Genomic DNA, 22,979 nt, shown 5'->3' with positions numbered 1-22,979 from the left:
ACCGTGCCATCATACATCTTTATTTTGATGGACTTAATACCAATAACATCCAAAGCATGATCGTCTCCTATGAATATAGACCCTTCTGAGATAGGATTATATTGATGGAATCATTCTCTTCGGGAAGTCATATGCCATGTTGCTCCTGTGTCCATGATCCAGACATCAGTGAAATGTTTTCTACCTTCATTATTTGATATTGCTTCACTATATAAAATATCACCATCATCTGAGGTACCTACAATATTCCCTTGAGCATTTGATGACTCAGGGTGTTCACTCTTTTTCTTGAACCGACAATCTTTCTTGAAGTGCCCTTTCTTGTCACAGTTGTAACACTTGATTAAGATCTACCATGATTGTGACTCCCACTGGGGCCACATTCCGTTGTTCTTCCTCTCACCATCATCAAAGCTTCAGCTTGCTGTAAATTTGTTTGTCTGTCTTCTTTATTTTTGCGCTGATTTTTTTCTTCTAAGACAGCAGCTAGAATTTCATCGAAAACTAGACTATCTGTATTGTTTGTCAGGTTTATGATGAGTTGATCATATGAGTCAAGCAGACTTTGAAGTAGAAGCTCCGCATGTTCAGTCCCCTCTATTTTGCAACCCATTATTGTAAGTTGCGAAAAGAGAGTATTCAAAGTATTGATGTGTTCAGTAACTGACATAGACTCTGTCATTCAAAGAGTATACAATCTTTTTTTAAGAAAATTTTATTATGCAAAGACTTGGCCCCATACAATCACGTAAGAGTATCTCATATTTCCTTCGTCGTCTATTTTTCAACCACACTAGACAACACTTGATCAGCTAGTGCCAAGTGTAGATCAGCAACTGCATTGCTGTCTATGTCGTTCCACTTGCTGTCATCAGTAATGTCTGTAGGTCTGACTTTAATTGCAGCTAAGCAATTGTCTTTTCTCAATATCGCTCTTATTTTTATTTTCCACGATAAGAAATTAATCCCATTGAATTTCTCAATGTCAAACTTTGTTATACTCGACATTTATTTGCTTCACACCCTTCTAGATTATTTCTGAATATTTTTGCAAATAATCGTGACAAACTGTACCGTCGCCGAAATTTACTATTCATGTAAATAGTTCTTTTCACCAAATTTTACTATTCACAAAAATTTACTATTCACAGATAGTATCTTCACATAAAACAGACAAAATAACTGAGGGCTCTGATACCACTGTTGGAAGGATGAAGCACTATAACTAAAGTTTGATATGATAAAAAATAATGAAAATAAATTGGACACGAGAATTTTACGTGGAAATCCCTCAAACAGATAAAGGGGAAAAACCACGGGGTAGAAGGATCTTACTATGATAATATGGGAGTACACTGCTCTCAAATACAAGGAGAAAAAACAACAATTAACACTTCTTTCTTGTAAAAGGAACAACTCACTAAAGAGGACACTCAATACTACAATATTTATCTTAGTGTATAACTCTCTTTATGTTCTTACTCTTTTGGATTGTATTTTGTGGGATGGTCTAAATGAGGGCAAGAGGCCCTCTATTTATAGGAAACTAGAAACGCGTAAAATCCGCATATTGCACCTTCCTTTTTGACTACGCGTTTTGTAGTATTTGACTATCTTGCAAATGAGAGAGGTCACTTAGTTGAGTAGAAAGTCATGTATGACTGGAAACCAAGTTTGTGAAATCATTGCCATAAGTATGGACATGGAGTGAATATATGTAGGAAGAAGAAGATAGTTTTCACTGGAGTAGATGCAAAGAAAGGGGGAAATGCTAAAGGGAGGGCAAAAAAACAATAAAGGGACATCAAATGAGCAGTGAATACAACGGGAGCAGATCTAGGATAAAGCATTCAATCCACGGAGTATCCAGACGCAAGTGACACCACTAAAACAGAATGTGGAGACAATATGGGTGACACCACAGAAAACATGGAAGAGTAAAGACAGTAGACGCTCAGTAGGGGCATCAATAAATACAAAACTTCAATAAGAGGTTGAACACATTTGGACAAGTTGGAAATGTTGGTAGTGAGTCCATAATCCATCATGGGGATGGTTAACATGTTAAGTTGGAATGTGAAAGGGATGAATTACCCTAATGAGGTGAAGCTCCTTTGCAGTAAAGAACAAGTTGGTTTAGTTGGACTGTTAGAAACAAAGATAAAAAGTAATAAGATTGAACTAAGAAGGTTGCTGATAAAAATTTTGGAGGATTACAATAGAAGAATATGAATTGCTAACTAAGAAGAGACTGGTGAGCATGCATAGAGGCCAGAGACAGCCAAACATAAGTTCAGTTAATGCACATGGTTCATAGATGTTAAGAGAGTTGTTGAGCACTGGAGAAGCTTGCCTATTTAGTTGGGGGTTGGGGATGAAGAAAATAATGCTGAAAATTAAAACGAAGAAGTGGAAGCAGTTTCATAAACAAGTGGTAGTTGCAACTTGGAGGCCAATGGTCTATCATAGTTGGAGAGCCCGAAACTGGAAAATTTTCATAGGAGCAAATGTATAGACAGTTTTGATACACACACAAATCAAGAGGGAGATTATAGATAAAATAGACATACTAAGTTCATCAAAGAAAGCTTGTAGGTGTCTTTACAGAAAATACTTTATGTGTGTTTAATTCACACTAAGCAAGACAATTTTATATCGAGTTGTAAACTAAAGAAATTAATGCAAATACCATCTACAAATAATTTCTTTCGCATTTTTAAATCTTTTGCTCTTATTCTTAGTTAAATGTGTGGAATAGACCAAATCCTAAGAAAATTTGAAAATCAAGCAAGGAAAAACTTTTTTTATTTTATTCTTTCATGTCCAGGATTACGTACGGGATCATTAGATAGGAATACAAAGATGAAGAGAGAAACAAAAAATATCACAGTGACTGATTGGTCTGAGGTTATCGACAAAAAAGATTTGTCTAAGTCAATTCGTTTCTTTTTGTCCAAGTTGCTTTTATTTTTGTCTAACTCACTTTCTTTTTTATACACGGAAAAAGGTTATATTTACCCCTATACTATGAAAAATTGGTCAGTATCTACCCTCTGTTTCACTTCTTGAATATTTGCCCCTTTTGAATTATATTCTCAATGCATGAGGTATTGATGGAATTCTTGTTGTAAATAATGCAAGTCGTGTTAAGAGGAGATTGATGAGTGATTTTAGTATAATGCATCTTTTCTTTTATTCTTAGAGTTGTGGCATGTTAATTTAATAATCTGAAGAGCATTTGTTTATTGTTCGTGTAGTGTGTACTCTGACCTTACCTATTGTGTTTTTGTTTATTTTCTGCAGATTCTTGTTGCGTATCATTTAATATTATGCCTCCAAACGAAAAAAAACAATGTTTACGTCCTCCAGATGTACTAAGCAACCTTGACAATAATTTAATCGATAACATTCTAACGAGGTTACCTTTACGAGACGCTGTTAGGACTAGTATATTAGCAAAGTATTGGAGATATGTTTGGCGCAGACTTCCACATTTGAAATTGGATCAAACAGTTTGGAAGACAACAGAGGAGTTGATGTCCCCTACAGTTGGATTTACTCCCATTCTATATCACCTCTACGCGTTACCTATAGGACCAGTTTCCAAATTAACCCTAGACATTCTTCGTCTAGATGTATGTCCTGATGTTTACAACTTGATTTATTTCATCTTCCGGAATTGCATTCAACATGTTGTCCTTAAACTTCCATTTAGTTGTAAACCATACATATTGCCTTGTTTATTCTTCATGTGTTCATTGAGGCATCTGTTTCTCATGGAATGTCTAATAGATCCTCCATGGTTCTTTAAGGGATTTGACGGATTAGTTAGCCTAAAATTAAAATCCGTCATGATATCTTCTGAATCGCTTGAAAGTTTGATCTCCCATTGCCCATTGCTTGAGAATTTGGTGCTAAAAGACTTATACAATACGAACCTCATGAAAATTAGTGCTCCTAAGCTAAGGTCATTTGTCTTCCGTGGCAATATACAATTTTTATATCTAGAAAATGTCCCTCTTCTTTCCAATGTTTCATGTACGCCTAAAGAATTACCTGTAGAGGCAGCAGATGATCTTTCCGATATTTTTGAGTCTATTCCTGCTCTCGAGAATCTCATCTGGGATCAATCTATGGTAATGTTCCTTCATAACTTAATTATAATGCATTTTTAATAGATGTACTATCTTTTGGGCTTTGAGTCATCCTGATTTTTGACATTTTCTTCCTAGGTGGCAGATGTTGGACCAGCTGAAGTTATACCAGCAAGGCTTCCCTCAGATCTTAAGTGTCTTAAACGTCTTGACATATCTTGGTTTACTCTTGGAGAATTCTTTGAGCTTTCGTTAGCTCTTTGCTTGATAAGAAGCTCCCCAAATTTAGAAGAAATTGAAATTAAGGTTGTGACTGATGTTTATTACTCTGCATGCTCATTAGATCTTCAATTTTAAATTCAGGCTGATGGTTTTTTCTTGATCTTTGTTAGGTGTGTTTTATTAATGATGAGGACTATGTCGAACCTGTGCCCCGGGATGCTCTTGATGAGATACCTGCAAGCTTCTCGGATATGACTTTCAATCACCTGAGGACAGTTAAGTTTTATGATGTAATAGGAGCGGAGGTTGAAATGCAGCTTATCAAGGTTTTATTGGCCAAGTCTTCAGCACTCGTCAAAATGGTAATCGAGCCCCATATAATGGATGCTAGAAAATCTCTAGAAGTACTTGCAGAGATAGCAAAATTTCAGCGGGCATCATCTAAAGCAGAAGTTGTGTATAAGGTAGATTATCACAATCCTGCTTGATCTTCACGAGTCTTTAATCAGATCGTGATCTTTGGCTAAAATGTTTTGGAAGTGTAAACAGAAAAGAATGTTGAAACAGTAGTAAGGCTGTGTTTTGCCTTTGCCTTAAGGTACTATGAAGACTTTATCTGTTTGGGAACATATAATTGTGAACCTGGATGAATGTTTTGATTTATCTGTTTTCATATTCTTGAATGATTTATGATTTGAGACTTTCGTTGTTTATTTCGAAGTTGTGTGTTAAATTCCCTTGGGCAAGCTTGAAGCATTGAGTGGAAACTTAATTTCTGTCTGGTTAGTAGAATTTCTTTCCTGCTAAGGGATAAGTCCAAGTTAGACCGAGAAGTAAGAGTTTGTGTAGTTGCAGAACTAACTAAGTTTTGTCAGACATCAACCGAAGCAAAGGTTTCCTTAGACTATGATTTCGGCTAACAATGCTGTGGCTATTAAAGATGAATAGATTGAATTGAATGTCGAAGCAGTAGTTAAATGTTTGTGTTTTTTTCCTATTTGGCGATTGACAGATTCAGATAAGACTTGGCGGTTTCGACTTATCTTGTTTGTCACTGTGACAATATTGCTCAGGGTTTTAATTTTCATTCTTGTCATCTATGAAATGAAACATGGCTTGAACTGGCACTGATTAATTCTCTATTTGATGTCAAGTTTACAGTCATTGAGTATTTAACGTTAATTTAAGTTTTATACACCGTCAGTGTCTTTATACTATCAAGTCATTCAAAGAACCTCGTTAAGATGTTGGATTTGAACTCTTCAATTTCAGACAAGTATAGGAGTACTTCACATTCATTTATTCTCAGGTTAATCTTCTTCTCTATTTCTCCTTCTTTTTGTTTTAGCTTGTTGTTTTCTTCATTGTTAACACAACTCGTGTGCCTTAATGGTTGTGGTTCTGGAGGATTTTGAAATCAAGATTGCATTTTTATTTGATGGGGTGAACGTTGTCATGGGTGTGGTGTGTTGGTATGTGTTTCAGCATAGGCGGAGTGGATTTTCACTAGGGTTCAAAAATATAGTATACATACATAAAAAAATTTAACATTTTTGTGACCTATCTACACAGTGTAATTTTTGCCGAATGCCAGACCAAAAGTTGTATATATAAGCTGAATTGTGACAATAGGTCCAGTCTACTCTACCGTGTGATAAAAAGTTTTTAAGTTACAACATACCCAGTGAAATCCCACAAGTGGGTCTGGGGAGGGTAGAGTTGTAACACCCCAAAAAAAATTCCGGCAAGACTCGAATCATTCTTCATATGCGTATAGACTCGAACTGAATGACTTTTAATTGTATATATGAGTTAGGATCAATTCCTAAGTATTTGAAGAGCATTAGATGAGGTTTAGGGTCATAAGGGATCTCTAAAACCAAGTCAAGCCCAAAGAATTTCTATCGACTAAGTTTTCGTATGAGACCGTAGAAGGGTCAACTTCAAACGACCATATCTCCTAAAATATACCGAATTGGGTGACCCATGACCTATCAAATTAAAGGTCTTTGAGTCTTCTTTCCAACGTCATTAATATTACAACTTTTGGAGTTTGGAGTAAAAAGTTAGGTTCTCTTAACCAGAAGGGTGAGATATTTGGACTTATATTATTCTATCTTGATGTATGTTTCATTCTGTCATATTACATATTCGTACATTCCACGTACTGACGTCCATTTTGACCTGCATCATTTCATGATGCAGAGATAGTTTAAGAGATCATCAATAGGTGCACCGTTGAGGATCTGTTCACACTCAGCTTATTGGTGAGTCCTCCACTACATTCGGAGGATACCACTTATGTTATTCTTGCGTTGAGTTTAGTCTTTTCATTCTGATTTGAGATAGCCATGAACCTGTCATTGGCACCAATTAGATAGTAGTGATAGAGGCTTTATAGACTAGATAGTGATGGGTCGATTGAGTATTTTACTTTCTTGAATTGTTCTTATCAGACTATTTAACGACATAGATTGGAGTTCGATTTGTTGGCCCATGGCCTTTCTTCCTTGAGCTAGATTGTTGATTGGAATTTCCCACTTAATTACCTCTTTATTTTAAGTCTTTCGCTGATTGAATGAATGAACTGATGTGTGATCAAGTCAACTGGTTCGCTAGGGAGCCAGTAATGGTTTCTGAGTGCCGGCCACGTCTAGGGTACCCTCTCGGGGCGTAACAAAAGTGTACGCTAATCATATCACTACCTCGTGGAGGTAGATAGACTATTTCTAAAAGACCCTCGACTCAAAATATAGCAAAGTTATGTTGTGTGTTAAATTCCTTGGGCAAGCTTGAAGCATTGTAGTTGCAAAACTAACAAAGTTTTTACATTTCATTCTTGTTATTGATTCATCTATGAAATAAGACATGGCTTGGATTATCACTAATTAATTCAGGTAGGATACATCATACGCAAACATCTGATAGTTCAGGTGTGAAACTTGCCAAAAAATGATACTTTAAATGTGTTTTTGACCGTCATCTCTTCATTTTTCTCTTGCTACCACTTATATACTCCCTCCATTTCAATATTTGTGATGCATATTAATTGGGGATAGAGTTTAAGAATTTTAAAAAAAAATTGTGATCTAAAATAAGTAATAAATATTTATTTGTGTGACATAAATCACGAATAAAATAGAAGTTAAAAGTTAAATTATTTTTAAATATATAAAAATATTATGCTTTTTTTGTACCGACTAAAACATACAATGATCATTTAAATTAGAATGGAGAAGAAATAAAAGTCAAACTAACATCTTAAATTTTGAAAAGTGTCTAGGGCTGGCGACGGAGCGGGCGGGTTTTAGGTTATGTGGGGTGGGGCAGGGCGGGTTTTAAGCTATGCAGGTGCGGGGTGGGTTGAAATAACTTTTTCAAATTTAATGCAGGGTGGGGTGGGTTGCTGGTCAATATGAGTTTGGGCGAGTTTATACAAGGCGGGTTGAAAACAAAAAAAATATTCATGCAGAGCGGATTAGAGTCTTCACGGATTTATGCGGGACAAAGTCTTCGTAGGTTTGCCCCGCAACCGCCTCGCCCAGTTTCCCATCCTTAATAGTGTCACAAAAAACATAGGAATCTGAGTGTATATTTATGCCAAGTTGGAATATATGGTGCAACATTTTTTTATGACAATTATGGTGCAATTATATAAGCTTGAAATTAAATTTCAACGATATTTTTATTCTTACAAGCAGGGCCTACTCTCATCAATTTTGAATCAAATTTTCTTGTCTCGGATGTTTGGTCATAGATTTTAATTATTTTTTTTACTTTATTTGAAATTTATAAACTTAGAGTTGTGTTGGTTATATTTTTTTCACAAAGAAGAGTATAGAGCAATTTAGTTTGAATTTTATAAAGATAGAATTGGAAAACAGGTTTCGAAGCACTTTCCTAAATTTGAACGAAAATTTTATTATCAAACACAGATTTCTAAAAGAAATTAAAAATTAATTCAAAACAAAAAGAGAAAAAATTTCATGGTCAAACGTACAAAAATTTGTTACAGCATATATAACAATAATAATATATTCAGCGGACCACAAAGTAAAGTCTAGAGAGTGAAGTATACGCAGATTTTACCTTTACCTATTGAAGGTAGAGGCAACAGGTAGAGGAGCTGTTTTCAAAAGACCCTCTACTCAAGTGAAGCAAATCAAAGTAGTAATTGAAAGAAATATACGACAACTAATAGAAAAACATGTGGAGCATATATGCAAGGAATCGTAACGTCAACAACAAGGTACGATCACTTAAACGTGGTAAATAATAGATGATAACAGGTACCAAAAGTCAAAAACTACATAAATAGGACAATACTACGACAAACCCAGTGCTCTAGATTACTGAATAGAATAAAATAACGGTTGACTACTTAATAATCTTCTATCCTTATCCATGACATTCACACATTCATATCTAAAGTCATATCCTTGTTAAAATGAAGATGCGTCATACTCAATCTAATTAGCTCTCTTTAATACTTTTTTGGTCTTCTATCTCTCCTCATCCCTATTATTTTTTATTTTTTTCGGTTAAATTTTGATATTTTATTGATGAATTAATGAGTATAAAACACCACCTCGGACAAAATTCACACCCTACATGGCTCAATCAACTAGGAAAGAAATAAACAAACAATCAAAAATAAAATATCTAACACTTTGAACCTCCTTGCCCCTCTATCTCTTTGCTGGAGTTACTCTCAAATAACGATATTTTAGTTTATCACTGTTAATGATCTTTCTTCCTGCTACTTCCAAACTGCTGAAATCTTTGTAGTTGCACCCTCCTTTATCAATTGCAATATTAAGTACTCTGCTAGTTGATTTTCTTCCCTGAGAATATGTTGGAATGTATGTTGTTTGTCCTGTAAGCATGTTTTGATTTCTGTCACCATCTCTGTGATTATCCAAGGGTATAACCATTTTCCTTCTAGAATCTTGTACAAAAGCATAGAATCTGTTTGAATGATTATATTAATGTGTTGTTCCTACCTGCTATGTTTACATGCTTCTAAAATCACTTTCGCCTCTGCTACAGAGTTAGTGGTGTTTTCAATAGTAGTTCCCTCTGCATACAGTAAATCCCCTCCTTCATTCCTCAAACAAAAGGCATAGGAGCTTATACCTGGATTTTCCCTCGAAGCCCCATATATATTGTATTTTAGCCAGCCTACTGGTGGAAAATCCCACAATACTCTTGTTACCTTCATCTTAGAACTGTAACCTTCCAATTCTTTAATCATATCTAGCCAATTACTAGGACATTTCATATTAGGCTTCCTCATTTGTAGCATTCTGAAAATGTTCCCGGTAATATTACAAATGACTCTCTGAATTGATGTCTTATTTCCCTCATGCTTCATTATATTCTTCCTTCTCCAAAGTTCTCATATTATAAAGCTAGAGATAGCTCGATAGTATGATCTCATTGCTTTTTTAACATCTCTCCCACCATAGCATTATCACTTCCCTCAAGTGCAGTCCTTCAATGTTAAAACCTGCAAAAGAACAAAAATAAGACCAAGTTCTGTTAGCTAAAAAAGATCCCCGTAACACATGAGCAAGTGTTTTTTGAGTAGGTCTTTCACAACATCAACACCTAGATGGACCTTCCAGTCCCCATCTTCTCACTCTGTCATCTATAGGTAATTTAAATTTTCATAATCTCCACATTATGAATGGCACTTTAAAAGGGATGCCTTTTGTCCAGATCCACTTGTAAATTTTATTTTCTCCTCCGAATGATGATACAAATGAGGAAGCCTAATATAAAATGTCCTAGTAATTGGTCAGATATGATTAAAGAATTGGAAGGTTACAGTCCCAAGAGGAAGGTAACAAGAGTATTGTGGGATTTCCCACCAGTAGGCTGGCTAAAATATAATACAGATGGGACTTCGAGGGGAAATTCAAGTATAAGCTCCTATGCCTTTTGTTTGAGGAATGAAAGAGGGGATTTACTGTATGCAAAGGAAGCTACTATTAAAAACACCACTAACATTGTAGCAGAGGCGAAGGCGATTCTAGAAGTATGTAAACATAGCAGGCAGAAACAGCACAATAATATAATCATTCAAACAGACTCTATGCTATTGTATAAAATTCTAGAAGGAAAATGGTCATGTCCCTAGATAATCACAGAGATGGTGACAGAAATCAAAACATGCTTACAGGACAAACAACATGCATTCCAGCACATTCTCTGAGAAGGAAATCAACTAGCAGAGTACTTAATATTGCAATTGATAAAGGAGGGTGCAACTACAAAGATTTCAGTAGTTTGAAAGTAGCAGCAAGAAAGATCATTAACAGTGATAAACTAAAATGTCGCTATTTGAGAGTAACTCCAGCAAAGGGATAGAGAGGACAGGGAGGTTCAAAGTGTTAGTTGTTTTGTTTTTGGTTGTTTGTTTATTTCTTTCCTAGTCGACTGGGCCAGGTAGGGTATGGATTTTGCCCGAGGTGGTGTAAGGTGGCGTTTATACTCATTACTTCATCAATAAAATACCAAAATTTAACAAAAAAAAAGGTTTACCTCCCCCCCGATGTACTTAGCAACCTTCCCAATAGTGTAATCGATGACATTCTAACGAGGTTTCCTTTACGAGATGTTGTGAGGACAAGCATCTTATCAAAGAAATGGAGATATAATTGCCGCAGACTTCCACAGCTGAAATTTGATCAAACACTTTGGAAGACAGAGAGGACTTGATATAACAATTGGATTTACTATCATTGTCTATCACCTTTTGGCCATTCATATAGGACCAATTACCAAGTTTACCTCGATATTCCTAATATAAGAACATGTCCTAATATTGACCACTTGATATATTTCCTTGATAGGAATGGCATTCAACATCTTGTTCTAAAACTTCCGTTTGGTCACCGATACAAACTGCCTTCTTCATTTTTCATAAGTTCAGGTTTGAGGCATTTGACTCTCGCAAGATCTCTAATACATCCTCCACCAGTCTTTAAGGGATTTGATAGGTTAATTAGCCTAGAACTAAGACGAGTCACAATTTCTTCTGAATCACTTGGAAGTTTGATCTCCCATTGCCCGTTACTTGAGAATTTGGTGCTGAAGAATCTAGACAATCCAAACCCCATGGAAATTAATGCTCCCAAGCTAAGATCATTTGTCTTCAGTGGCACTATACATTGTATACATCTAAAAAACGTCCCTCTTCTTTCCAATGCTTCATATATACCTACAGAATTTTTTGTAGAGGAGGGACATGATCTTGCCAAGATTTTTGAGTCTATTTCTGCTCTCGAGAATCTCTGCTGGAAACAGGACATACTCCAGGTAAGGTTGCTGCATGACTTAATTGTAATGCATTTTCATAGATGTACTATCTTTTGGGCTTTTGACTCATCCTGATTTTGACATTTTCTTCCTAGATGGTGCATGTTGGACCAGCTAAAGCTATGCCTACAAGGCTTCCCTCTGCTCTTAATTGTCTTAAACGCCTCTACATATCTTGGATTACTCTGGGAGAATTCTTTGAGTTTTCTTTTGTTCTTTGCTTGATAAGAAGCTCTCCAAATGTAGAAGAAATTGAAATTAAGGTTGTGAATTATGTTTATTTTTCTCTCTTTCTTTTATATGTGTTTTTCGTATATAATGACTTTCTTATTCTGCATACTCATAATTAGTTCTTCAGTTTTAAATCCAGGCTTATGGTTTTTCTTGACCTTTCTTAGGTGTGTGGTGATCCTGATGTGGACCATCATTGTGAACCTGTGCCCCGGGATGTTCTTGATGAGATACCTTCAAGCTTCTCGAATATGACTTTCAATCACCTGAGGACAGTAAAGTTTTATGATGTAATAGGAGCAGAGGCTGAAATGCAGTTTATCAAGGTTTTATTGGCCAAGTCTCCAGCACTGGTGAGAATGGTAATCAAGCCCTGTGAAATTGGAGATAAAGAATCTCTCAAAGCACTCGCTGAGATAACAAAATTTCAGCGGGCATCATCTAAAGCTGAAGTTGAGTATTGTGTAGATTAGTATCCACATCTCAATCCTTCTTGATCATAATGAGTCTTTCAAGTTAAAACATTTTGAAAGTGTTAATAGAAAGAATGTTTGATGCTGTAATAAGGCTGTGTTTTGCCTTTGTCATAAGGTACTATGAAGACTCATCAGTTTGGGAACTTAAGTGAATGTTTTACAAAATGCTGTTGCCTTTTTGGATTGGCTTAATATATTTTCAACTTGGCAGCAAATTTCATTTGGATATCTGAAACAGTGACTTGTTTCAATTGAGCATCCAAACAGATATAGTATTACACTGTGTTTTCAAAAGTGTCTATGTAAACAAGTTAACCATTTAAAATATGTCATCTTCTTTAATTATACACATCAACATCAATTAGAAAATGTTTAGGGTTTTACGTCTTATTTAGGCGAATGTGTTTAATGAGGGGATAAATTTTAAGTGGATAACTTATTTTCGTAATAGACATCAAAAATGTCTAAATGATCTATGGGATGAGACTTTGGTTGTTTGTTTCAACGAATTATGATCCAATACTTATAAGCTGAAATTGAATTTCAACAACATTATTCTTACAAGCTCAAGGTTACAATTCCACATCCCAGAAAAATTCTCACTCAAAACAGGAAGAGGAAAAAGAAAAAAAGAAAAAAAAGAGGGGGGGGGGGGTGGATGGGGGAGGTCAGTTGCTCATAAATCTTGTTCCTGTACAGTCAGAACATATCACATTCCTTTATGCAGCTTCCATATGATCATATATACAAGCTCAATCGAACTCTACTGCAGACAAAAGTCTGGTATTTAAGTGGAGAAAGAGTAGAGCGGTGTCATCTTCTATGATCCACTGAGTTACCGTCTGCCATTGACCCTCGAGGACTTCTCAGTTATCAAAAGTAAAAAAAAAAAAAGTTCAATAACATACAGATATTACTTGAGCATTCTGTCTCAGATGCCCTTTTTTGTTTCATCTAATTGTCTTTTATAATCTATATATCACCTTGGCCCTGATAGTTCCATTGCTTGGACAAGCAATGAAGAATCGTCAGTAAGATCAGAATATCTTTCTGAAGAGGAGAACTCATTAGCTCTGCATCGGGTAGAGTCCGCTCTTTGAGAAGCTTCCCATTTCTCTGCAAGTCCGTCTCCTTCGAGCATTCTTACCACTTCTGACATTTTTGGTCTATGACTAGGGTGGTACTGAGTGCATATGAGAGCTACTTGAACCATTTCCTCGAGCTCGATCCGATCATATTTGTCCTTTAAGTCCTTGCTCACCAGCATGTCAAGCTTTTTCTCCAGGTGAATCTTTTTTACCTGCAACAAATATGCACATTAATATTGTCAACCCCAACAAGATTTAAGATACTTTCTCCGTTCCTTTTTGTCCGTCTAAGTTTGATCGAGTACAAAGTTTCAATACGTAAATACGACTTTGGAATCTTGTGATCAAATACCCTTTGAATCAGTGGTCTTAAACATGTTAAGTCATTCCTATAAGCGAACGTTGTTTAAAGGTAAAAAGAGAATGTTGAAACAAAAAACTTACTAGATATAGAATGGTTTGAGGCTTTTTTTTTTCTAAACAGACTAAAATGGAAAGTAAGACAAAATGAAACGGAAGATTTTTAACATATTTTGGAATGTGTAATACTTACCCAATCAAGCATAGCGCCTTTCTGATTTGCTGCTTTACCAAATTCAAGAGCTCTCTGGCCAGATATCAGCTCTAGCAGGAGAATCCCAAACCCGAAAACATCTGTTTTATCAGAGGACTGTCCTGTAGAGAGATACTCAGGAGCTATATGTCCTACAGTTCCCCTTACTGCAGTTGTGACATGTGAATCGCGATGATCCAATAGCTTTGCCAATCCAAAATCTCCCACGACAGCCTCGCAGTCATCGTCGAGCAATATGTTTGCAGCCTTCACATCCCTGTGGATAATCTTTGGATCACACTGCTCATGTAGATATAGTAAACCTCTTGCAGCTCCTAATGCAATTCTTTTTCTTATAGTCCAGTCCAACGGTGGCTTGGCTTCAAGAAACAACAGAAATAGAGAAATCGACCATCAGGTATCTGAAGTCCACTAGTTCGACTATTCCGATTCACACAGGTAAGCCTACTATGGTTAAGGATGACAGGATCTCAACCATCCCACCATATTTTTTGATGAAAATTGCATAATCTTTAGTTCTTTAAGGTTGTTTTTACCTTTGAGACGAGAAGCAACGCTTCCATTAGACATGTAAGGGTAAACCAGAAGCCTTTCAGTTGGTGTCATGGAGAACCCATACAGACGGAGGAGATTGCGATGCACTGCCAAGCTGATCATTTCAACTTCTGTTTGGAATTGTTTGTCTCCTCCGATTGCATTCCCGTCTTTGAGCCTTTTTACAGCAACAATTGTGCCATCACTAAGACAACCTTTGTAGACGTTTCCAAAACCGCCTTTTCCCAGTATCTTCTTGTTGCTGAAGTTGTTTGTGGCAGCTTGCAGTTCCCTAAATTGGAACCTTCTCAAGTTTCCCAAGCATACTTGTTCATGATGTTGTTCTGAAATTAACAAGTATGTCAACAAAAATGATCCCCTTAGTTGAAGAAACACATTATTAATACCTAAGGATTCGAGCAATACAGGTTTTAGCTGCATATCATACTTACCATTGATGTCAAAGAAAATTTGCTTGTTGTGATTTTGTCTACACCACAGAAAGAAACCAAAGCCAATAATTAGTAGGCAGATGCATCCAAGACTTGTCCCAAAGGCTAAGGCAATTTTGTGAGTTTTAGGCCTTCCAAAAGGCTGAGCATCTGAGATATAACAAGATATATTCAGTTGTGAATAGTACAATACACAAACTATGCAATATGCTTTCACCAGCTGAAAAATTTACCCCAAAACAAATTTACAACATGTATCTTAAGTGCTACTAAAACAGTAAAATGTAATCATAAGAAAAACTCCGCCTATGTGAACTTGTTCACGTGACTTGTCCCAAGCCGTTAAAGGAGGAGGATTGCATCCAGTAAAAAACTTGTCGATTCATGATGAATCCTCATAATGCAGTTGTTACTCATAACAACTTTGAAATCAGAAGCAGAAAAAAGAAAGGATATATAATGGTTAATAATGAGATCACTTGACAACAACCAAGATTTGTGGAACAATTGAGGCGCGTACAAGCTAGCTCGGAAAATTTTTTAGGAGGATGATTCAAGATTCTTACTTTGTGAGTTGTTCAAAGTGAAGGGCAGAGGCATGGATGTTGTTGTTCCATTGCATTCTGGTTCTTTTCCAGTTGCACATATAACGGGATTGCCCAAAATGCTGAATCAATGAGAGAAAAAGTTGATTTATTTGCTCTAATCAGGAAAAAAAATGAAATTCAAAGAATTGTACATCAAACTTACTTGAATGTTTTAGCCAGAAACCTTGGCACAGGACCACTCAGATTGTTAAAAGACAAGTCTCTAGAAAAAATCAACCAGAATCCCATCAAAATAAACTCATGAAAACAGCAAAAGGGAAAAAAAGGCAGTCTGGTGCACAAAGCGTTCCAACGTTCACCCCAAAGGGTATAATATAGGAAGCCTACCCTAACACAAGTATTTTCACGACTCGAACGTGTTACTATATAGGTCACACAAAGACAACTTTACCGTTGCTCTAAGGCTCCCCTTCAAGTATGAGAAAATAAACAAAGATAAATGAGGCTAAGGTACTTACAGAAGAGTCAGTTGAGTCATATTGGATAATTCCAAAGGAACAGCTCCACTAAGACTATTGTTGTTTAGTCTCCTATAACACAATTCAAAAAGAAAAACATAATCATTAGCTTTTTTAATTCAAGAACTCATTTTTATATCAAAATCTTTAAAAATTTTCTTTGCTTACAAGTATTGAAGGCTTTTCAATTGAGCTAAAGATGGAGGGATTTTCCCAGTGAGTTGATTATCAGAAAGATCAATTGTTCTAAGTTTCTGAAGCATTCCAAGTTCAGTTGGAATTGATCCTGTTATATTATTGCTCTGCAGAAGCCTGTAAAAATAAAAGTAGATTAATATTAGTACTATTTTCTATCTTCTTGAATCAAACAATCAATCATTTGAAATTTCATTTTTTTTTCTTCATACAAAGTACTCACAGTAGCTCCAAGTGAGTCAAGTTGTGGATGTATGGTGATATTTTCCCAGACAAACTTTGGCTTGCACCAGCCCTGCAGAATTCAAAAACAAAAAAATCCAAACCATTTTTAGCATATTGTTTTGCTATTACTAGAAAGATTTTCATTTGTTTCAAAGCCACAATCATAAAACTAGAGTGCACTCAAGAAAACTTGTAATAACTAAACTCTTAACCAGAAATCTCGTGTTCAAGTCTTAGGAATAAAAAAGGTTTTATTTGGGAGAGCTTTTCCTTTAAAGGGCCTTACGAAGTTCAAAACCTTAGTCGGCTCCAATGTGGATACCGGACAATCGGTGGGAAACCAAAAATAAAAAAAAGTTGTGTACTTACAAGCCAGTGACAAATTTATCACTTGAACAACTGATCATATTCCAGCTACATGGATCAACAGAACTTTCATCCCAATTCAAAACACCATGTGGATCATGTAATGAGTTCCTGATCTCCATTAAAGCTTGCACTGTTCAAAATCAACATAAAAAGAAAGTTAAAAAAGATGAACATCTCGATATTTTTGAAATTTGTTCAAATCTCATTCCTTTTAAAAATTTTCAGAAACCTCATATAAGTTTTCCACAAAGTCTCAAAGTTTCAATCTTTATGAGAAATCACAAGAACCAACCTTCATAATTAACACCAGAAGGGTTAAGCATATTTCAAAATTCTTGATATTTCTAAAATTTGATCAAAATCTCATTGCTTTCAAAAATTTCACACCCCATATAAATTTTTCAAAAGAAAGTCTCAAAGTTTCAATCTTTATGAGAAAAACCACAAGAACAAACCTTCATAATTAACTCCAACAGGGTTAAGCATACTTTAAAATTCTTGATATTTTAAATTTTTTATCAAAATCTTATCCCTTTCAAAATTTTCAGACACTCCATATAAGTTTTTCACAGAAAAAGTCCCAAAGTTAACCTTCATAATTAACTCCAACAGGGGTAAGCATATTTCAAATTTCTTGATATTGTAAAAATTTGATCAAAATCTCATTCCTTTCAAAATTTTCAGACACCCCATATGTATTTTTCAACAAAAAAGTCTCAAAGTTCCAATCTTTATAAGAAAAACCACAAGAAGTAACCTTCATAATAAACACCAACAGGGGTAACGTATATTTTTAAATTCTTGATATTTTCTAATTTGATCAATCTCATTCCAAACCCCATATAAGTTCAAAAAAAATTACAAAAAATATCTCAAAGTTTCAATCTTTGTTAGAAATAACAAGAACTAACCTTCATAATTAACACCACCAGGGGTAAGCATAGCATTGGAGTAAACCAAGAAACACAACAACACCACAAAACCAAAAACACCATTCATACTTCTTGTTTCCATTGGTCTTAAAAACTCCAAGAAACAGCAAAACAAAGAGCAAAAATGAGATCTTTTTTATGAAAGAAGAATTTGGGACTTTGTTTTTTTCACAAAACACACAAAAAAAAAAATCAAGAAATTTGAATCATTGGAAAGTGGTACAATTCCTCATGCTTTGCTGCTTCATTTTACAGAAAACTTACACTCACTCACTCACTCAAAGTTTCAAACAGCTTTATGTCAGAATCTTTCAAGAAAACAAAAAAAAAAGAGACAGGTTTTTGGTGGTAAAAAAGTGAGAGCAAAAACAACATGCCAGCCACTTTAGTTCAGTAAAGCAAAGAACAAATATATAATTCTCTTCTGTAACCAAAAAAAATGGGATGTTTATTTAATTAAATTAAACATGTCAAGATAAATTCAAAAAGGTGGGAAAAAAACAGAAAAATTCCTTTAATCATTCATTGGTTTAGAATTTTTTTCACTATTTATTTTTTCAAGGAACTAAAAAAAATTTAAAGGGTATTTGAGAATCTGACTGTGAAGCACTAAAATGATTATTATTATTATTATTATTAAATATTTTTATTGGGTCATGGGGGATAGAGTAGGGTAAGTTGGGGTAAGTAGGACATGCTTATTGGGATTGCTTTAATTAAACAAACAAGGAATCTAATATTCCCTCTGAAATTTTGTAATCTACAACAAACAAAAAAAATTGTTATTTAAGGAGAAACAATTCATGGATTTATGTACAGACATATATTAAAACTGATCTTTTCTCAATATCAAAAAAAGACAGTATTTGCCTAGGATACAAATGTGAAAAAAAATTTATACATTATTGGTATAAGCTGAAGTTCGATGAGAAATAACTTTTTGTTTTTTGTTATTGAGGTAAAGTATGTGTACACATTATTTTTTTCAAATCTTATTTATAAAATTATATTGAATTTATTGTTGTTGTTGAATATATTATCAATGTGAATTATTCTATAACAACATGTTAGTTATCATTTTTATTTAACGACTATATGAAAATTTACTTGTAATTACTTTATAAACGACTTAGTTTTGACTATATTGTGTTTATATCGTCAACACACAGATATAGAGGCGGAGCTACGGTTTATCTTAGGATTTGATAAAATTTAATAGTTTTGATTCATATTTTTATATTTGTAATTTAAAATTCACTTAATATCAATAAATAATTTACTCAGCACTCAATAAGCTTCTCGTATAAAAAAATAAAAAAATCATTGATTTATGTGATACTAAGCTTATTTTTTTAAGTAAACTCAGAGAGAACATTTTTTTGCCTTGCATACAAATTTTGTTAAGGCTATATATATTGACAGCTTTTAAAATTTATGAAGTAAATTTCATTTAGATATTTGGATTATGACTTGTTGTTTCAATTGAACACTTAAACATATGATAAAATATTTTTTATTATACATCTTTAGTTCATATTTTAAAATATTTTTGTGTGTGTTCTCAAATGTCTATTAAGTAAATAAGTTAATTACTTAAAATGTGTCACCTTCTTTAATTTTATGAATTAGTCTCAATGAGTAATAAAATCTCAAACATGTTCTATTTGAGGATGATGTGTGTATATAACTAAAGGAGACGACTTATTTTAAGTGGTTAACTATTTCAATTATTATCAAAGATATATTAGGGAAACAATTGCAAAAAGTTTGATCAAACTAAGAGCCCGTTTGAACATGCGATATGGAATCATTATTTGGAATCAGGTTGACTTGAAGTTAAAATTTTACTTTGACATGCAATTTGTAAAGTTGTATTTTTTCTCATAAACATGAAAACCCCACAAGTTGTGAAAACTATCAAAATTTCTCTAATTCTTATGCAATCTTACTAAATGAGAAACCATAGTTTATAAACAAGATATCAAAATTCAGAATACCTTAATGCGCCGCATTGATAAATCGCATAAATGCGCCGCATTGATAAATCGCATATCTTCATGTTCTTTTTATAACGAAGTATTTGAGATTACAAACTAGTTTCAAATAAACATAATTTCATAAAGATTCACTAGTCAAAAATAGTAGTAACTAGTTATTCTTTATTGTAATCTTTTCAGATGATATAGATAATCTCTTCACGTTGAGAATGAGTCTTTTTTTTTATAAAATTTTAAATGGTAGATCTTTTTTTACAAAATATAAACTTATGAAGCAGGTTTTACATTTACATTTAAAAGAATTTGGCATCACGATTTGCAATCTCAAACATGTCCAAGCATTAATTTAAAATCATAACTTTCAAACACAAACTAAAAGAGACGTGAGTTATAAAATTATAAAATTAAAAAAAAAAAAAAAAGGAATAAGTGTATGTTTTAACTTTTTGATTAATTTTAGCTTGTAAAAATACTTTTGATGCTTACAAAAGGCATAGATGGACCAAAAAATATAAACTTAGTCAAACACTCTTTATATGAGAATATTTTTATGTCTATTTACAAAATAAACTTAATAGTTGTGGCCTTGTTGGGGTAAGGACAATTAAAGGGTTTGACTTTGGAAGTAAGTGGAGATCTTTAAAGTTCTTTATTTGCCCAATATTCCACTTTAATTTTCAAGAATAATAATAATATTGACATATGAAGGCTATCAAAGAATTTAAAAAGAAATTCATCTATACTAGTGTAATGTGTTGATGAAAGCTATTTTGGAGTAGCCTGGTGATTAATTTATTCCCACAATCAACACCATTTGAAGACTATATATCATGTACAATCACATTATTCAAAGTTATCGATCTCGATCGTAGTAGAAATGCTTGTGAGAAAATCTTTTTAAGTGTATTTTTAATATTGTTTCTTTGATCACAATAATAACATCACCAATATAAGCAAATCGACTAGAGGCAAGGTGAGAATTGAAGACATCTAAAATATAAGATAACCGCTACATTAGTTACTATTTTTATTTTAATTTATTTGTCTTAATTTAATTTATGAAGTTTAAGAAATAAATAAGATTTTTGAATCTTCTGATTTTTAATTAAAAATTATGTATAATATATCAAAATATTCTTTAATTTGTGATTTTAAACATGTTACGTGAATTGTTGAAATTAAGAAGTTATTAATTATAATTTTTTTTTTAAAAAGATATATTTTTAAACAAACTAAAAAAAAATTATTGATACTACAACTTTTACAAGTAGAAAAAGACATAATGATGCCATCAACATGAATTGTGGTGCAGTATTGGATTGCTTTATTCCTAATCAAGAATTTTAAATTCGAGTTTTGAATATTAAAAAAAATCGTGTTGAGAACAATACCCACTAATAGGTCGTTCGATCCGAATTAAATCGATCGAAATTCAGACATTCAATGAAAAATAAATAAAAAAGAAAGACATAATGGTGCCAAAAAAAGGTTAGAATCTCGAGATAAGCTCGAGATTGGTGATTTAATGACTCCACGTGAGATCTTTATTGGACAAATTATTTACCAACTTTTGCTTTAGCTTTTGCTTTTAGTTTTTTTAACCAATTATAATTAAGAATTTTTATATAAATAAATTCTTCTAAAGTAATAATTATTCTTTTTTAGAATACTTATTTTTTATTACGATTATATTTATTTTAATTAATAACTAAAATCACTTCATTATCCCTTTCTCTTTCTCTTTCTCTTTCCCTCTCTTTCTCTTTCCCTCTCTCCCTCTTCCTCTCTCCCTCTCCCTCCCCGCCCCCCTCCTCTTGCTTCTTTTTTTTTTCTATCTATTTTTTTTCTTTCTCCCTTTTTTAAATTAATAATTAACTATCCTAATTTAAATAGTACCAAAATATTTGAAATTCACATATAATATTTATAATATATTTGTATTAAAAATATTTTAATTATATATTCACCACATTTATTGAAAGATGTCTATAATATGTATCATAAATTGATTTCAAAATGTATTATAATTATTATTTATTTTTTCTCTTATTAATGGTGCTAAAATATATTATTGTATTATAAATACTTTAGTTATATATTCACCATGTGCATTGAAACATTCTTATAATACATTGAATTCAAAATCTATTATAATTATTTTTTTCTCTTATTAACGGAATATATTATTGTATTAAAAATATTTTAAATATACATTCACCACGTGCATTAAAACATGCTTATAATATGTATAATATATTGAATTCAAAATGTATTACAATTATTGTTTATATTTATTTCCTTTATTATGTTAGAAATGCAATATACATGTACTTACATAAAAAAAATCTAATTTAAAAAGTAATAAAATCATTATTTCCATAATATCCAATCCAAAATTAAGTTTAAATTAGGATAATTAATTATTCAAGGTTCTCTAAGTTAATTAGGATAATTAATTGTTCAAGGTTCTCTAAGTTACTCATTTGTCCTAGATAAGACGAAATTGAATCCAAGCATGTAGTGGAGACTGATACATGCTGAAATTTGGCTCATGCTGTGAAATTTTTGGATCAGTAACCAGGAAAGATAAAGTGTGAGAGAAAAAAAATCGGACAAAAAAAAAGAGAAGAACAAGAGAGGAGAGTTTACAACTAACAAGTGAAGTATTAAAACAAAAAAAAACATATCTAAAATTTACGACTATTAATCTAAAAATTGAGACTGATCAAGCCAAACTTCAAATATCATATCTAAAATTGGTATGCCCAAGCAAATATCAAATTTTACGACGTAATATAGTTCAGAACTTAATTGAAGTCTACCCCACCCACCTCCAAAAACGTTCAACATGGAAAAATATTCAAAAGAAAATTATAACTTATGATATAAAGTTATCAGAACGATATTGTATCCTTCTAAATACACGTGCAATGTGGACATGAACATCATCACGTTGACCTTAGTCAAACATTCTTTAATTAATTTTGATTGGCTTTTGGATGACAAATGAAACATTTTTTTCTTTTTTCTGACACATGTTAGATATTCATTGGTCTTCTAATTTGAGTTTACATCGTATTGGGTATATGGAGAAAATCTGATTGAGAGCGTCATCCTTATATGGATCCTATAGTACGTGATTCGAATTTAATTGGGAGTTCAATGCGAATTTTGAACACCAAATTAAAAAAAAAGGGGTAA

General features: G+C 33.3%; 3 protein-coding genes across 4 annotated transcripts; 2 read left to right on the top strand and 1 right to left on the bottom strand.

Annotated features, from left to right (window-relative positions):
- The first annotated feature begins 3,329 nt into the window (after positions 1–3,329).
- Positions 3,330–4,804, top strand: LOC129879581 (F-box/FBD/LRR-repeat protein At1g13570-like). Its single transcript, XM_055953529.1, has 3 exons — positions 3,330–4,136; positions 4,233–4,400; positions 4,487–4,804. Exons 1-3 carry the CDS (start codon positions 3,330–3,332, stop codon positions 4,802–4,804), a joined length of 1,293 nt encoding a protein of 430 aa, XP_055809504.1.
- Positions 4,805–10,651: 5,847 nt separating this feature from the next.
- On the top strand, positions 10,652–12,561 carry LOC129879565 (F-box/FBD/LRR-repeat protein At1g13570-like). Its single transcript, XM_055953528.1, has 4 exons — positions 10,652–10,710; positions 11,093–11,639; positions 11,735–11,902; positions 12,038–12,561. Exons 1-4 carry the CDS (start codon positions 10,652–10,654, stop codon positions 12,341–12,343), a joined length of 1,080 nt encoding a protein of 359 aa, XP_055809503.1. The 3' UTR covers positions 12,344–12,561.
- Positions 12,562–12,882: 321 nt separating this feature from the next.
- On the bottom strand, positions 12,883–18,182 carry LOC129880024 (protein NSP-INTERACTING KINASE 1-like). Of its 2 annotated transcripts, none has more exons than XM_055953833.1 (11): positions 17,761–18,182; positions 16,850–16,979; positions 16,479–16,550; positions 16,229–16,372; positions 16,061–16,132; positions 15,745–15,804; positions 15,561–15,661; positions 14,995–15,144; positions 14,545–14,886; positions 13,988–14,367; positions 12,883–13,646 (listed from the first exon to the last, which is right to left on the bottom strand). In XM_055953833.1, the coding sequence occupies exons 1-11, from the start codon at positions 17,861–17,863 to the stop codon at positions 13,326–13,328; spliced, it is 1,875 nt and encodes a 624-aa protein (XP_055809808.1). In that variant the 5' UTR covers positions 17,864–18,182; the 3' UTR covers positions 12,883–13,325. The 2 variants fall into 2 exon arrangements, with proteins under 2 accessions (XP_055809808.1, XP_055809809.1); XM_055953834.1 differs by lacking the exon at positions 17,761–18,182 and adding an exon at positions 17,142–17,152.
- Positions 18,183–22,979: the final 4,797 nt, after the last annotated feature.

The sequence above is a fragment of the Solanum dulcamara genome, chromosome 2 (assembly GCF_947179165.1).
Source record: "Solanum dulcamara chromosome 2, daSolDulc1.2, whole genome shotgun sequence".
Taxonomy (NCBI): Eukaryota; Viridiplantae; Streptophyta; class Magnoliopsida; order Solanales; family Solanaceae; genus Solanum; species Solanum dulcamara.
The sequence above is the reverse complement of the archived record's forward strand: the minus strand, read 5'-3'. Positions and strand labels throughout refer to the sequence as shown.

Coding starts and splice junctions, on each gene's coding strand:
- LOC129879565 (XM_055953528.1), top strand. CDS start 10,652: ATGTCGCTATTTGAGAGTAACTCCAGCAAAGGGATAGAGAGGACAGGG. Junction 10,711..11,092: donor AGGACAGGGAGGTTCAAAGT/GTTAGTTGTTTT, acceptor CCATTCATATAG/GACCAATTACCAAGTTTACC. Junction 11,903..12,037: donor TAGAAGAAATTGAAATTAAG/GTTGTGAATTAT, acceptor GACCTTTCTTAG/GTGTGTGGTGATCCTGATGT.
- LOC129879581 (XM_055953529.1), top strand. CDS start 3,330: ATGCCTCCAAACGAAAAAAAACAATGTTTACGTCCTCCAGATGTACTA. Junction 4,137..4,232: donor TCATCTGGGATCAATCTATG/GTAATGTTCCTT, acceptor TTTTCTTCCTAG/GTGGCAGATGTTGGACCAGC. Junction 4,401..4,486: donor TAGAAGAAATTGAAATTAAG/GTTGTGACTGAT, acceptor GATCTTTGTTAG/GTGTGTTTTATTAATGATGA.
- LOC129880024 (XM_055953833.1), bottom strand. CDS start 17,863: ATGGAAACAAGAAGTATGAATGGTGTTTTTGGTTTTGTGGTGTTGTTG. Junction 16,551..16,849: donor GATAAATTTGTCACTGGCTT/GTAAGTACACAA, acceptor TGAATTCTGCAG/GGCTGGTGCAAGCCAAAGTT. Junction 16,373..16,478: donor TTGACTCACTTGGAGCTACT/GTGAGTACTTTG, acceptor TTATTTTTACAG/GCTTCTGCAGAGCAATAATA.